The sequence below is a fragment of the Perna viridis genome, chromosome 11 (assembly GCF_037379345.1).
Source record: "Perna viridis isolate PV_CMFRI_1.1 ecotype Kerala chromosome 11, ASM3737934v1, whole genome shotgun sequence".
Classification (NCBI taxonomy): Eukaryota; Metazoa; Mollusca; class Bivalvia; order Mytilida; family Mytilidae; genus Perna; species Perna viridis.
Genome location: NC_142455.1, coordinates 26,407,620 through 26,422,738, shown reverse-complemented (window position 1 = coordinate 26,422,738; position 15,119 = coordinate 26,407,620). Strand labels below are relative to the sequence as shown.

Sequence of the window (15,119 nt, the reverse complement as noted above, 5' to 3'; positions counted from 1 at the left end):
CTTAAAAACAAATTGATAGTTGTTCAAAATTATTAACCACCAAAAATACAGATGTAACGAGAAAGAAAAACGAACGTCACAGGGAAATATAGAAATACCCAATTAGACTGTTCTTTAGACCATTTGCAAATTATTCCTTACTTTAGTGTAAAAAAGCGTACGATGCTAGAACCAATCTAGAAGTTGCTGAAGTTGAAGATAATAAAATAAGTACAATTATCTTTTGGAAAACATACGAATGTGAGATGAGATGTATAAGTTGTCTGATAAACATTTTAACGATTAGTTTTTAATTGAAACAGATTTATGGTCTGACATGATCATTTTGGGTACAAATATTCTTTCAGCGACTTTATTATTTGGTATATTGCTAGTATTTAACATAATTCTTTTTTATAAAATAAACCGTAAATATTAAGGTCGAAAGAAATCTAGATATCTCACGAATATTATAGTCAAATTTTCCTTCACGATTCTGCTCAAACAATAACATTCACCGTCAGTCAAGTCTTTTTAATTATGACTTCTAATCTCAGACGACATTAGTTCCACAGGCAGGATAACAATAATTGTGGTCATTTACATCAATGCCAACCATTAAGAGAAAATCGGAAAGAAAGTAGTTTTCTTAATAGAAATCAAATAACGGTTAATAATTTTATTTGCTAAACAAGCAATATGCATAAGTCGGAAGCTTTATGTGGTATGAAAATAAAAGAAACTTATGGTAAAAAATAGACAGTCTGCATTAGTTCCTGTATACATACTGTTAAATAAATTTATCATATTACAACGGAAACATTTACTCCCACAAGATATAAGTTTTAAGGATATCTTTTAAGAAAGAAAAATAGATAACTAGAAGATGAAAATTGTGTATTATAATTATACGATTGTTATCACGAGACATTATAAAAAGAGAAATAGTGAGTTTCCAAAAAAATTAAAATAAAATAAAATAAAATAACGATTGATATAACCGGCTTAAGTTTTCAAATTTGGAGAAAAGACTTTATGCGATCAGCAGAAAATCGCAAAATGTTTTGAAATTAAACAATCAATACGTAGCAAACAATGTTGTGTATATGACGTCCATGGAGATTCAGCACAAATTGCAAATCAGATTATGTTGATAAGAAGAAGTAATTCTATCGAATTATGATCTTGGTTGATATGTCATATAGTAAATGATCGAGCCAAAAGGAAAACTTTCCGTTTCTGTAAGTTATAATAAAAATCAAAATCTTTTTTTCAATTTTAGGTAAATGAATAACTATAAAATCGGCGTAAGATATGTATAGGAAGATGATATATTCATGCAAGTTTATTATGGCTTATAAATATTTACCGACCATTCAGTCCATAGATCTGCAAATGACATTTCACTCCATTTTTTAATCTTTTCTAAACTAAGGTTATGACCATGTACGAATTCAAAACAAACACTAACGCAACGATATGGATCAGAAACAAACTTCCCGTTGAAGGTCTAACCCCTGCAAAAGCAATGACGTACTAAGCAATGATAAGACTTTGATCATCTAAATAATAATTAGATAAACAACTTTGTTTGACATATCATTTTGAGTTCATCACCAGTTTAAAAGGAACAGGAACCCTTTTCAACATGTGGAGTATATTGATAGACTTTACATAATACAAGAAGAATCTGAAGTTCATTTTTCTATATTGTACTTAATTACTTAATTAGAGAGGATAATTGCTCTAAATCTATGGTTACGGGGGCAGCCATCTTTGCTGTACGATAATCTCCCTTACTGCCAAATTACCAGATGGCAGCACTAATTATGATGTAAATGTGGCACTTTATCTGATGTAGTATTAAGTAAACAAACCTAAAACTGTGAAGAATGTACAATTTGTCACAAGTAGAAAATCATGAAAGTGGTTGTGAAAATTTACTTTACTTGTGAGTGAAGCTTAAATTTCTGTTAAATGGAATATACACAGGATAATAATGGAACAAATGGGACATATATTTGTTTTTTTTTAAATTTAAGTCATTGACACTGCTGATGAATTATATGTTTTTTCCTATACATTACTCAATCATGCAAAACATATATATTTTTGTTTCTCTTAATTTTAGAGACCATTCAATTGAATTAAAAACAAAATCAAAAGTTATGTAAAAAAAATTGAAAGACTTTTTTTTACAAATTAAAGAAGTTAACATTCTTGAATTTGAAATTGCATGCAATGCAAACAAAGAGAAAATTAAACTCTTTTATTATTTATCTTCCTTTTTTTCTCATTTTTGTTTTTGTTATAAACATACTATAAAAGTGTAATATTATTTACCTCTCATTTTTGTCTGATGACCTGCTGTGCTGTCTCAAATTATGATATTGAATTTTTAAAAAAACGTTTTCAATTTTCAGTTTTTTATTATTTATTTTTACACTATTGTTGATTTAAAAAAAACAATTTCAAGTTTTGATATTTTTTATTATACAATTGTTTTTAATTATATTTTCTATTTCACATTTTGTTTCTTGTGTGACCACATGATAAGATAAAGTATTACCTGGTCAGATTAGTGCCACAGATACGTCATAATCATGATGCATGCTGGGAAAAAATGTCAACCTCCTGTGTTAGTGTTTATCAGTTAATTAAAGCTAATTAGTGAAACTTTGAAATTAAGGAAACACATTTTTTTTCATGTTTACATAGATACTATTAAATTAAAGTAACATTATTTTGGGGTTCCTATTCCCTTTGATTTCGCGCAGTTCGTTTTTCTGTGTATACCTCTTTATTGCGCGATTTATTCTTTTTCTTGTACCGTCATATTTGAGGTTCCAGCAGTTGTTTGTCTAAAGATTGCATCTCGTTTGTTCCTTTGTTAGAGCAAATAATTTTTTAAACCAGTCGTTCAAAAGGCATAACCATGAGATGTCATGTATCAGTGACCAAACGTTAATGCATTCAAGAAAAGGTATTATCATGATGATATGAAGTTTGAATAGTCCATATTTTTCTGTTTAAAATGTATTTTTAGGTACGTAACCATTAAAACAATATATGTATAAAGCACTTATGTTACAATGTGAATACGTATGTAATTTTACACAGTACTTAGGTCTCTGAGCAATATTGTCAATCAAAACATTGCAATTTTGCTACAGAATCTTGTCTTTTAAATTATACATATCAATCACGTATTAGTGAAATCAACTACAGACCTAACTAAAGTCATCTAATATGAAAAAAAACCTTATTTTTCATTCACGTGGGTTGTGGAAATTGATTTTTTAATTGATATTTTATGGAAAAATGGGGTAATAGTCCATGGGCTGGGAAGGTCCATCCCCCTTTCATCAAATTCGTGGTGATTTTGTTGTACCTACATACCTCCAATTACCGAATCAAAATGACGCCAAGAATATTCTTGGACTCTTCTTCAGTGTAAGCCTACATTTGTACAGCCCTGGGTCAAAAAGCTAAGATTTTCGTGACTTAATTGTTTGAGCGTCTAAGCAATCCTGGGAGAGCATGTATGAACACATTTAGATATCATTATGTAGCCCAATGTCTTAGCTTTACTTGGTGTCATGAAAGTTGCGGTAACACTTATGGTTGTTGGGTAAACTGAAATTATACCCCTACACACCGAAAAATCGCTTAACTTGATATATTTTCCATGTCAAAACCCCTAGAGTATTTATACTTCAGACAAAATATATTTGGTATTTTCTGCTTATAATTATCACAATTAATACTTCTGGGGTTCTTTTGATGAATTTTTGGCGACTTTCGTATTCAGAATTTATCAAAAAATGCAAAAAATTGGTTTTCGATTTTTTCGTAAAAAGTCACATAAATTCAATTCCTTTACTTGCTGACCTATTTCTTCACTCTTACGAGGCTGACTTTATAGCTGATTTCATCAGAAAGAAAGAATATCGTTTGGCTAGATCCTTCAATCTCAGTTTCCGCTATATAGATGACGTATTATCTTTAAACAATCCTAATTTCGGGGATTTGATACATCGTATCTACCCAAAAGAACTTAAGATAAAGGATACTACAGACACTGTGAAGTAACTATGTTGCTACAAGATTGAAGTCATCACTACAGAAGTTTTGTGGATCGCTATGATGTATCCATCGACACCATGAAAACTGATTTATTCAACGGGTCATAGTTTGCCTTTCTTCGTTTGTTCCCTTCATTAATCTCTCTAAAACATCTTACATTTGTTACCATTCGATAGATAATTCAATTTTCTACAACATAAATCACAAAAAACTAATTTTCAACAAATAATTTTCAAAACATGTTAAAAATATTACTCCTACCCCTTGAAAACTGGTCTCAGTATCAAACAGAATTCTCATTCACACCATAACGACAGCGTAAAACTCATATTTCAGGCATTCATAATTGAAATAATGATGTACAAAACATATACGATCATTCCGGGTGCTTAGATTTTCCTTTTGGGGTGACAATTACTATAAAATCGAAAAAGGGGAATTTTCAGAATTTCAGAATTTCTTCTATATCACCCATTATTGTCATTTTGTTCATAATTAAACAAGCTTTTGTGTGATACGGTACATTAATATGGTGTCTTAGGATCTAAATGAGCACAAATAAAAAATATTTGAACTTTTTAAGTCGAAATAGGTGGAAAATTGCTACCCCTACCCATGAAATAAATACCTGAACATGAACTTAAAGGATAATTGTTGGCAAATAAACTTTATAAAATAGACATGTTAGGTTCTATCGTTTTAATTATCCAACATAACTGTTCATTTCAGGCGCGTATTTTCCAATTTCAATATAACAATAAGTTTTTCATACGAAGGGAAATTTTCGGAATTGCATACTTTCTTCGATTCCACCTGTAATTGGCATTTTTTTTTTCAAATACCGTACTTCAAACAAGCTTTAGTATAATCAAATACAATTTTATAGTGTCTTAGCTTCCTAATGAGCCCAAGTGATAAATATATGAACTTTTCCAAGTACAATTAGATGAAAAATTGCCACCCCTACCCATGAAAAAAGCACCTGAACATGAACTCAAACGTTAATTTTTAGCATATGATCGATTTAAAAAAAAAAAACAATTTGGGTATTAGTGTTTTAATTATAGATGTATTCAACATACCTGCTCATTTCAGGTGCGTATTTTTCAGTTTTATTATGACAATAATGAGTTTTCTTAAAAAGAGGAATTTTCGGAATTTCATATTTTCTTTTGTTTGACCTGTAATTGGCGATTTTTTCAAGTACTCTACTTCAAACAAGCTTTTACATATTCAAGCATATCTATGTAGCTTTCTATTGAGCAAAGGCAGTGCATACTTTAACGTATTCCAGGCCATTTAGGCGAAAGAATGGTACCCCATACTCACTTAAATTTTCACCGAAAATCTACAGTCCGTGTGTGGTAGATTCTTTTAAATGGTGTTGGATACATGTATGCCAATTATTCGTCGTACTTCCTTCTATGAAACTCTATTATATGTATAAAAATAATGATAGCAAACAAAATCAAATCATATATTGAAACTGTGATATTTTAAACAAAAAAATATACAGTTAAGGTACTAAAATGCGTGATCATCTGTTTTCTTAAATTACCTTTTTTAATTATTTTGTTGTCTTCGGAACAATTAAAGCATATTTGCTTGACAATATGATCGATGCAAGATTATCTCCATAATAACTACAAGACATTGTGTACAGTTCGTGTATGCTATGAACTGTCATTTTCTTTCACATTGGGGCAGATTTTAGTGGATAGGGGTAACATTCTTTCGCCCAAATGGCCTGGAACACGTTTAATTGTGCATTGCCTTTACTCTTCGGAAAGATCAGATGCACTATAAATCGGATTGAATACACAAAAACCTTGTTTGAAATAGGGTATTTGAAAAAAATGCCCATTACAAGTGAAATGGAAGAAAATATGAAATTCCAAAAATTCCACATTTTATGAAAAAAATCATTATTGTCACCTTGAAACTGTAAAGTATGGGCCTGAAATGAGTGGATATGTTGAAAACACAATTTCTATGCCAATTACAGATGAAATAGAAAAAATTATGAAATTCCGAAAAATCCCTTTTTTATGAAAAGCTCATTATTGTCACATTGAAACTGGAGAAAAACGCGCCTGAAATGAGGAGATATGTTGGATACTTGATAATTAAAACAACGGTACCAAACATGTCTATTGTACTCCGTTTATAAGCCAAAAAATAATATTTTGGTTCATGTTGAGGTATTTTTTTCCATGGGTAGGGGTGGCAATTTTTCACCTAACTTGTCTTGGAAAAGTTCTAATATTTATCACTCGGGCCCAATTGGAAACTAAGACATTATATTAATGTACTGTGTCACACAAAGGCTTGTTTAATCTACGATATTCTAAAGAAAACGGAAATAACGGGTGATATAGAAGAAATTCAGAAATTCTGAAAATTTCCATTTTTACGGTTTTACAGCAATTGTAATCCCAAAAAGACAATCTAAGCGTCTGAATTGATCAGATATGTTGGGTACATTATTATCTTAATTATGGATGCCTAAAACATGAGTTTTACGTTGTTGGTATGCAGTGAATGAGAATTCTGTTTGATACTGAGACCAGTTTTCAAGGGGTAGGGGTAGTATTTTTGACATATTTTTAAGTTCTTTCCTGCTTTCCTGAAAATTAGTTTTTCGTGGTTTATTTTTGTAGAAAATTGAATCATCTATCGAATAATACCAAATGTAAGACGTTTTAGCTGAGCAATTACTTGTAGAGTCCAATTTATGTGCCTTTTTACGGAAAAATCGAAAATCCCATTTTCCGCTTTTTCGGATGAATTCTTACAACGAAAATCGCCAAAATTCTTCAAAAAAAGTCCAGAAGTTTTAATTGTGATAATACTAAAGAGAAAATATCAAATAAACCACTTTTTACTGATACATAAATACTCTAGGAGTTTTGACATGGACAAATAAGTTAATTTTAGCGATTTTTCGGTGGGGTAGGGGTGTATTTGTGTCCAGTTCACCCCAAAACCCTAAGTGTTACCGCAGCTTTCTTGGTACAGTTGTAAAGCAGTAACATTGAGCAACATGATGATATTATATATGACGGTTCACTTCGTTTTGTATAAAGAAACAGTTCGAAGATTCAAAAAGCGTAATTGCTTTGCGCGCGCGTGTGTGTGTGTGTGTGTGTGTGTGTGTGTGTGGTTATAAGAAGTAACCAAAAAGGTATCAGGGCGCCTGAAAATCGTATTTTCGTTGATTAGTGGGGGTGCACGGGGGTTATCTCAGCCCACATACTATAATAAAAACCTGTCAATCATTTACTGATGTCTTACACTCCACACTCAGAAGCCAATGTTTCTGAATGTGCTGCTGATTCAACAAGAGCTACATGCAATTGTTACATGATGTAAAAGGACAAAGAAATGTAAGAGCATCATAACCCGAATCTGGAATTGATTGACAAGTGGCCCACCAACAGTGTAAAACGACGACTGCATTTTGAGATGAGATTTAAGAATTCACGTTTCCATTATAATATTGTGAACGAAGGCAAATTAAAAAACAACTAATTTACAAAGCTATATTAGCGAAAAAGTTGAATGACAGTACACATCAACGATTCAAAGAATATGTAAATTGAATTTCAATTTGTTAGCAAATGCAAGCGTTGTAAAGTTTAGAAATGAATGATTATAATGAACAGACCATACAAAAAACAAGTCTGAAGAAAAATACCAATGTGGTGTGAGGTTTTCATTGATTAATCAAGGGAACCGGTTCTAGTAGAAATCGAAAGAACGACAAGCACCAGACATGGAAAACAGACATTCATAACAAAGAACATAAAATAACCAAAATAATACATACAAAGTATAAAAAGTAAATGAGCAACTCGACTAAAACTGGGAGCATGGACCAGGTGCACCCGTAGGGTAAGCGTCCACAGCTTTTCTAGAAACACCCACCGACCTGCTTGGTTCCCTCGATTACTCTTAAATAGGTAATGCATGTTTTCTGAGCTGTCTGTATTCATGGTTACGTTTATTACCTGATACATGTTTTGTTCAATATTTAACTTCAATTGCTGAATTTGAGATATCTTTTTCTAGTTTCTGTAAAAAATGCTCCTTGGTTTTATTATATATCGTTTAAAATTGTTTCAAAAATGTTTTTTTGATTACTACTACATTTAAATGCTTACCAGAACTACCAGAAAAACAGTGCCCAAGCAATGACACGTCTGACATTCCTGTAAATATATAAAAAAAAAATACAGCTCTATCGAGACAATTAAAATTGACATTAATATTGGTTTTAAGACTGTGTTATTCACGAAGTTGCAAATTTCCTAATCTGTTTTAAGTGAATTAATGATATTTTGTTTTCATTATATAACCTAGATCTGATCTGATCTTTCGATACATTGTTGTTTGTTCTATCAATCATTCATTTACATAAACTGTATCGACAATGTTTGACGCATCATTTGTCATATGTATTGAGTAGTATACAAAGGATTAGATCAAATTACGTTACGTTTTTGTTCGAACAAAATGCTACAAAAAAGATACAATTTTCTTTTATCCTCTGTTAAGACGCCTTTGATATATATAAATTCGTACCACATTCTTTCGCGTCTTCTTTAAAATCTGTTGATTTATTTTTGTCAGTTTGATCAGTTTCATCATCTAATTCCTGTTGTTCGTTGACAATGTCTTTATTACGTTGATCCCCTTCAACGTCATCATCTTGTTCTGTTTTTTCACTGACTTTATAATTATTATGTTCATTTTCGTCAACTTCACCATCCGGTTCAGGATATTTATTGACACTATCATTGTTGAGTTCATTTTCGTCTACTTCATCATCTTGTTCTGAATGTTCGCTGACACTACCATTATTGCGTCCATTTTCATCTATTTCTACATCTAGTTCCGGCTGTTCGCTGACATTACTTCGTCCATTTTTGTCAATTCCATCATCTAGTCCGGATTGGTTGGTGACACTATCATTATTTCGTTCATTTTCGCCTACTTCAACAACTAGTTCCGGATGTTCGCTGACAAAATTTTGTCTAAATGTCACACCATCTGTTCTTGCATGATGCCGTTCGTCAATTACACCAGTAGTTGATAAAGTATTGCTGTCCCTTGCTTCTGTACTTTCATAATGACGAATTATTGTCGTCCATCTTTTCTTTTCAGCTAATTCACTACTTAATTTAATATAATTACTGTCCGATGAGACCTCTCTGATTTCTGTGACTCCTTCGATAGTATTGACATCCGCGCTAATTCTTGTCGTTTTGTCACCATTTTTTGTTGATGATTCGTCCGGTAATGTTAAGGTTTCTTAAAAATAAATTAGTGCATAGCCATCTGTATAAACAAAGAAAATTTAAGAAAGTAGTTGCAGTCCGACTTCAAATTTTGTTTCAAACAATGAATTATACTTTTCGTAAAGTATGTGACATTGTATTCCTCTGTTCTTCTATGGGTAAATCTGAATCAGGCGTTTTTTCAAGAACTTGACATTCCAGAAGATATTTAGATTGCCATTAGTAACCTGTTGTGGCTAAATCACAACAACAATTCATAGGCATTATGCTGATGTGTCACTTTGTTCAAATAATAGCTATATTTTACATGTCTGTCATACTAAACAGTCCAATATATGTTTATTATTTATAGATTTTTGTCATCTTGATTAAAAATTTCACACCTCAAATCTGAGTATTTACCACAGTTTCCCTCGTCATCTGCCAAATAGCATTGGTTTATCCCGTCACAAACTGCAATCTGTTCTATACAATTCTTCATTTTTTTACACCTGAATCCTCCGCCTTCACACTCACCTATTCAATACATAAACAATGGAGTCATTAAAAGACAAAGTGAAAGATTCCAAAAAGTTTATCACAGGCCACAGCTAGAACTTGACTGCAATATGCACATGTATAGTAGCAGGTTGCAGTATTGAGCAACAAAAATTAATCACCCAGAAGTGATACATCGCAGAAGAAATTAAATTCAGCAACAATTATCCGATAATAAAACAAATATCTCCACGAACGTCTAAAACCCTAACATAGATAGCAAAGGAGGATTAACAATACCTACAATATTAATTTGTGAAAACTGAAAATCGCGATCAACAATGTCCCTTTTACTTTCGTAGGTTCGTGCCTACAACTTTTCTGAATTTACACCGAAACCAAATACTGGCAAAGAAAAAATTCTCGCTTATAATCAATGCCTATTCAATATTACTTATACAAAACCATTAAAGCATACAGAACAACAAATGCGTATGATAAAAGAATTTGGTGTTTATTCATTTTGACCATTTACCTTAAGTTGATTTAGTTTATAAAGAAGATAAGGTAAACAAAATAATGAAAGAAATGTAAGCATCCACGGAAAAGATATGAGTGTACCTGAAAGTACAAATAAAAACATGTTTGGGGTTAATATGCTGAAGTTCATTGTAAACAACACTAATTTTAATCTTTGATATGCCACAGATGGATCAAAGTCCAATAACTCTATACAACAGTAAATATAACCTTAACCTAATGCAAATAATTTAAGAAAAAGAACACCAAAAAACTGGCTTGGTCCCGTATGTGTTTAAGCTTACATTCTTCCAAAAAAAACGTAACTTTTTTATTTTACTTTCAACATAAATACTTTCGTTTGATGATGATATGCCATAAATGTCTACATAATAATGTATTTCCATTTTCAAACGAACCATGAATAATACAACCACATTCGAAATTTGAAATCTTCAGATTATCCATTTATCAAATTGTGTGTTCCAATGTGATAAAACTGTTCAATAAGGTGTCTTAAAGGAGGTTTAGAAACGAGAAAAAAAGATAAGTATTCAGCCATGGTTAGACAATGATATATTCTCGTCATAACGTTTGGATATTTACCACATCGTTCGTCTTCCTTCAACATACAATCTTCATTGCCATCACATAATTGACTTTTATCAATACAATTCCCTCCGAACATGCACCGATACCCACCATCTTCACACTCACCTTTAAGAAACACAGAACAAATTGAAATACATGTAGTTGATTAACTAAAACTTTTGATCTGTATAGTTAAATGACATATCATTTCGGATCATTAAGTTTTCATTCACTGATGGTTTGGAGTTTGTTTTTCTTTACGCTGTGTTCAACGACTTTAAGATTTACTTTAAAAATTTCCGCTAGTGAATTACATTATCAACTCAAGACTGACACACGTTATTTTGTTTGACGTAGATCATACCTCATACTTCTAGTAGAATTTTTTTCCAACATGATCCTTAATTAACATATCTTTAATACAAATACATAGGTCACAGAAATAAATTTTGAGATGATTGAGCCTTTTCAAATCCAATATTTTATCATATTTTATATGGGTTCTGAAGGAAATTTTCCATATTTCGCAAACTAAAAAAAAACAGAAATAAACAAAACAAAAACAAAAACAAAAACAAAACAAAACAAATACAAAAATACTTTACGACATTCTTTCATATTTCAAAACGAGTATTGGGGGGTCACTGAACTCTTTTGTTTTTGCAATATATAAAAAAAAACTGATATTCCTTATATATTTCAATAGAACATTTTCCCACCAATTATTTCCTATTAGACAGAATTACCCTACCAATTATCTCTTCGTGAAAATCTCAATATATTAATTTTCAATTCATTTCAAACATTAATTGTTATTTTTTTCTTTCTTGTTAGTTTTTGTCTTTTTTGTAAGTATGATAAAATTAGTTTCAAAAATATGTATATATCTACATATCAACCATGAATCTTAATAAAAATGTCAACAAAAATAAACGCATATATACCGTAATTGATTTATGCATATTTAAATCATTATTAATGATTGACGTAAGTACAATATATGTAAGATTTGCTTGTAAGCTCTACTTTGTAACCTCTTTTATAAATGTTTTTTTTTTTCTTCAACTGAAATATCGGTTAGAAATGAAATAGCCTTTTACACTAAATGTAATTACTTCATTGAAAACATACACATACATAACGTTTGGTGTTCATCTCCACCATCTATGCAATCTTGTTTGCCGTCACACTTTAGCTTAATACTGATACAAGTCCCATCAGAGCATTGAAAGTTACCATTGCATCCCGCTTATTGAAGTAAAAGTTATAACATTTAATGGCATAAGAAAAATCAAATGGGCATTTAGTAAAAGCCATATTGTCATAAACGTTAATTTTCTAATTGTTTTTTTTTTTGTCATTCTTTATAAAATTCTTGAAGTTTTCTTTTTTTTAAGAATATACTAAAAGGTTCCTCATTTATGTTATCAATATCCCGACATGACCTCATTCGTCAGACCATTACAGTGATTTTTCTACGACCATGAAACTCCTTTGTTATCATTCTGCTGAACAATACATGGGATTGACAAAGCTATTGGGACATTTAGACTGACCAGTTACTATTGAAAGAATTGATGACTACTCACCTATGAATCTTTGCATAGTCAGCTCCTGGTTATTTAGATCTGAAGCAGCTACCTGGGTTATTCTATTTTTCACTGGTGAGGGGATTTCAAATTTAATTAATTAGATTTTGTTTTGTATTGATTAGCAGATTAGTTACAAATGAGGGACATGGTTATAGGAAAGTCACTGTAAGAATATTAAAACAGCTATTCAGACCTGTTTAAGCAAAACACAATGTTCTTCATTTCAATTTGATCAAAAAGTTGAAAACATGTCAGAATCTAAATTTCAGAATTAATGGATGTGTAAAATCGGACTCGGCGGGTTTTCTAGAAAAGCAGAGGACGCTTACCCTACCGGTGCATCTGGTCCATGCTCCCACTTTTTAGTGTAGTTCGAGTTGCTCATTTGCTTTTGTTACTTTGTATGTATGATTTTAATTACTTTATGTTCTTTGATGTGTATGTCTATTTTCCATGTCTGGTCTTTGTCCCTGGATTACATTCTTTTGATTGCCGCTATAACCTTGGTTCCCTTGATTACTCTTTAACAGTTAATATATATATTCCCTTCATGACCGTTATCTGACTAGTAACATCTGTTTCTAGTGTAAACTGGTGAAAATACTTTAGTAAATAAGAGGTAAAGGTATAGCAACATTCCTATAGAATTCTTTTGATTATGCTATAACCTTGGTTCCCTTGATTACTCTTTGCAACAACAGTCAGGTCACAAGGATAATGGGGTCGGAAAATTTTGATTGCCACTGGAAATAGGGAGAGGTAGGTAGGGTCGAGCAATTTAATCTCCTGTGGCGGAGCCCTTTTGTTTCATATTCTGGGAGAATACCACAGAAGGGTTCTTCAAAGTGCGAGGAACGCGACATCTTTCCCAATACGTTGCACTACTATGGTTTGCGGTGATGTTTTCCGTGTTATGACCTGACGACCCAGCATGTAACATGTCAGGGGTACCCCATTCCATCACTTGGGGCACACAACCCTGTTGCTGTGTGGGCAAAACGCCGTAGCCCCGCCGCTCAGGGTTCTGATCACTATTTAGTCGCCTTTTCGACAAACTGCGGGCCTATTCTTTTGACCCCAGACCCGCACGGGGCGTAAAATAAGAACAACCAAAGTTAATGCATGGAAAAGGTATATGCTAATTAGAATACAATTATCAGTCATTATCGAACAATATTTAGGAGGCTATAGAACACATACCCATGCAGTTAAACTCATCTGATCCATCACTACAATGCCTTTCACCATCACATTTTGATATGTCAGGAAAACACGTATCGTCACAGTAGAACATACCACCATAAGTGCAATTGACTAAAAAGTAAGTTATAAACAAACAAAAGGAATAAATAATTCCTATTTTGTTGGTGCATTTAATGTTTCCAATAACGTATGTATAAAAAAATACAAAAAAAATACGAAAAATTATGTCATTTCAATGTCTGACTCAAAGGTACATGTTTTACTCATTTCTTTTTTCACTCACATGAAAACTCACATCCTTGTACAATCATTTACAGTTCAGCAGCAGAATGTTTGTAGAAATCATTTGAACATTTGAATTTATGTGGCTTTTTTAAACATTAAGTAACAACATCTTGTTGAATTTCTTTGTAAAAGCACGTCCTTTTATTTCCTGAGTAACTGGTCAAAAGCTATCTTTTCTCGCCACATTTTTCGTCATGTTGGTTTAATTAAGGATAATTTCAAAGTTAATTGAATGCAATTTATCTTAAAAAAGTAGGTTTTGATGAATGAATCTTTTCCTGTCTTATTCTTACGTGGTCATTTAAGTAGTAACATATTTTACTTTTATTTTTTATCCTAAAACAGTATCTGTGACAGTGATAATTTTTGCACTTTCAGATGAAAATATTAAAATTGTGTATGAAATACAGAAAGAATTATCATTACGTAAAAATATAGCATATATAGACCGAAAACTCATCACATATTCTACAATTTGATTCACCACTACCATAGGTAGTATCTGAATTTATATGGACTGGTTCCATAATGGAAAAAGAATAAAGCTCAAATTACCACACTATCAAATGTAAATACCTGCAGTTAATGGGCACCAAGGCACATTTTCATCTTCACCCAACACACAATCCATTATGCCGTTGCAAAATTTTGAAATGTCGATGCATTTTTTCTCCTTATCACAATAACCGAATCCATTTTGGCATTGACCTTATATATAAATGGATGAAATTTAAATGTTTATTTATGATATAACTATTTACTCATCAATCGCAGCCACTTTAGTTGACAATGAATATTGTACATTAAAGTACCATCAATATTGATTTAGTAACTTTTTGAAGGTTTGCTTTTTTGGGGGAAAGTTCAACAAAGTTCAAGAACCACATGTAAACTGTGCTGTTCAACGCATGCCTAGCATGCAGATATCTCTTTTACTAACGAATTTATATCAAATAAAATATCAAGCAATATTTGCCGAATGCTGACATGAAAATGTTCATATTTCTTCACGCCACCTTGATTGGTCGGTTAATCACGGAGTATGAGACATATAAATTAATTTATCTGCGAACTCGATATGGAAACT

At 31.8% G+C, this 15,119-nt stretch overlaps 1 protein-coding gene across 1 annotated transcript; it reads right to left on the bottom strand.

Moving 5' to 3' along the window:
• LOC148603528 (uncharacterized) lies at nucleotides 1-14,728 on the bottom strand. Its single transcript, XM_088552537.1, has 8 exons — nucleotides 14,609-14,728; nucleotides 13,745-13,858; nucleotides 12,090-12,200; nucleotides 10,968-11,078; nucleotides 9,768-9,881; nucleotides 8,650-9,378; nucleotides 8,229-8,276; nucleotides 1-1,496 (listed from the first exon to the last, which is right to left on the bottom strand). The coding sequence occupies exons 1-8, from the start codon at nucleotides 14,661-14,663 to the stop codon at nucleotides 1,405-1,407; spliced, it is 1,374 nt and encodes a 457-aa protein (XP_088408663.1). The 5' UTR covers nucleotides 14,664-14,728; the 3' UTR covers nucleotides 1-1,404.
• Between the last annotated feature and the right edge of the window lie 391 nt (nucleotides 14,729-15,119).

Bases quoted from the DNA above. Each gene is read 5' to 3' on its own strand.
- LOC148603528 (XM_088552537.1), bottom strand. From the start codon at position 14,663: ATGGATTGTGTGTTGGGTGAAGATGAAAATGTGCCTTGGTGCCCATTA. The intron at 12,201-13,744 runs GTATGTGTTCTA...TACTTCAATAAG, and splicing joins AGATGAGTTTAACTGCATGG to CGGGATGCAATGGTAACTTT. The intron at 11,079-12,089 runs GTATGTGTATGT...TGTTTCTTAAAG, and splicing joins AGATGAACACCAAACGTTAT to GTGAGTGTGAAGATGGTGGG.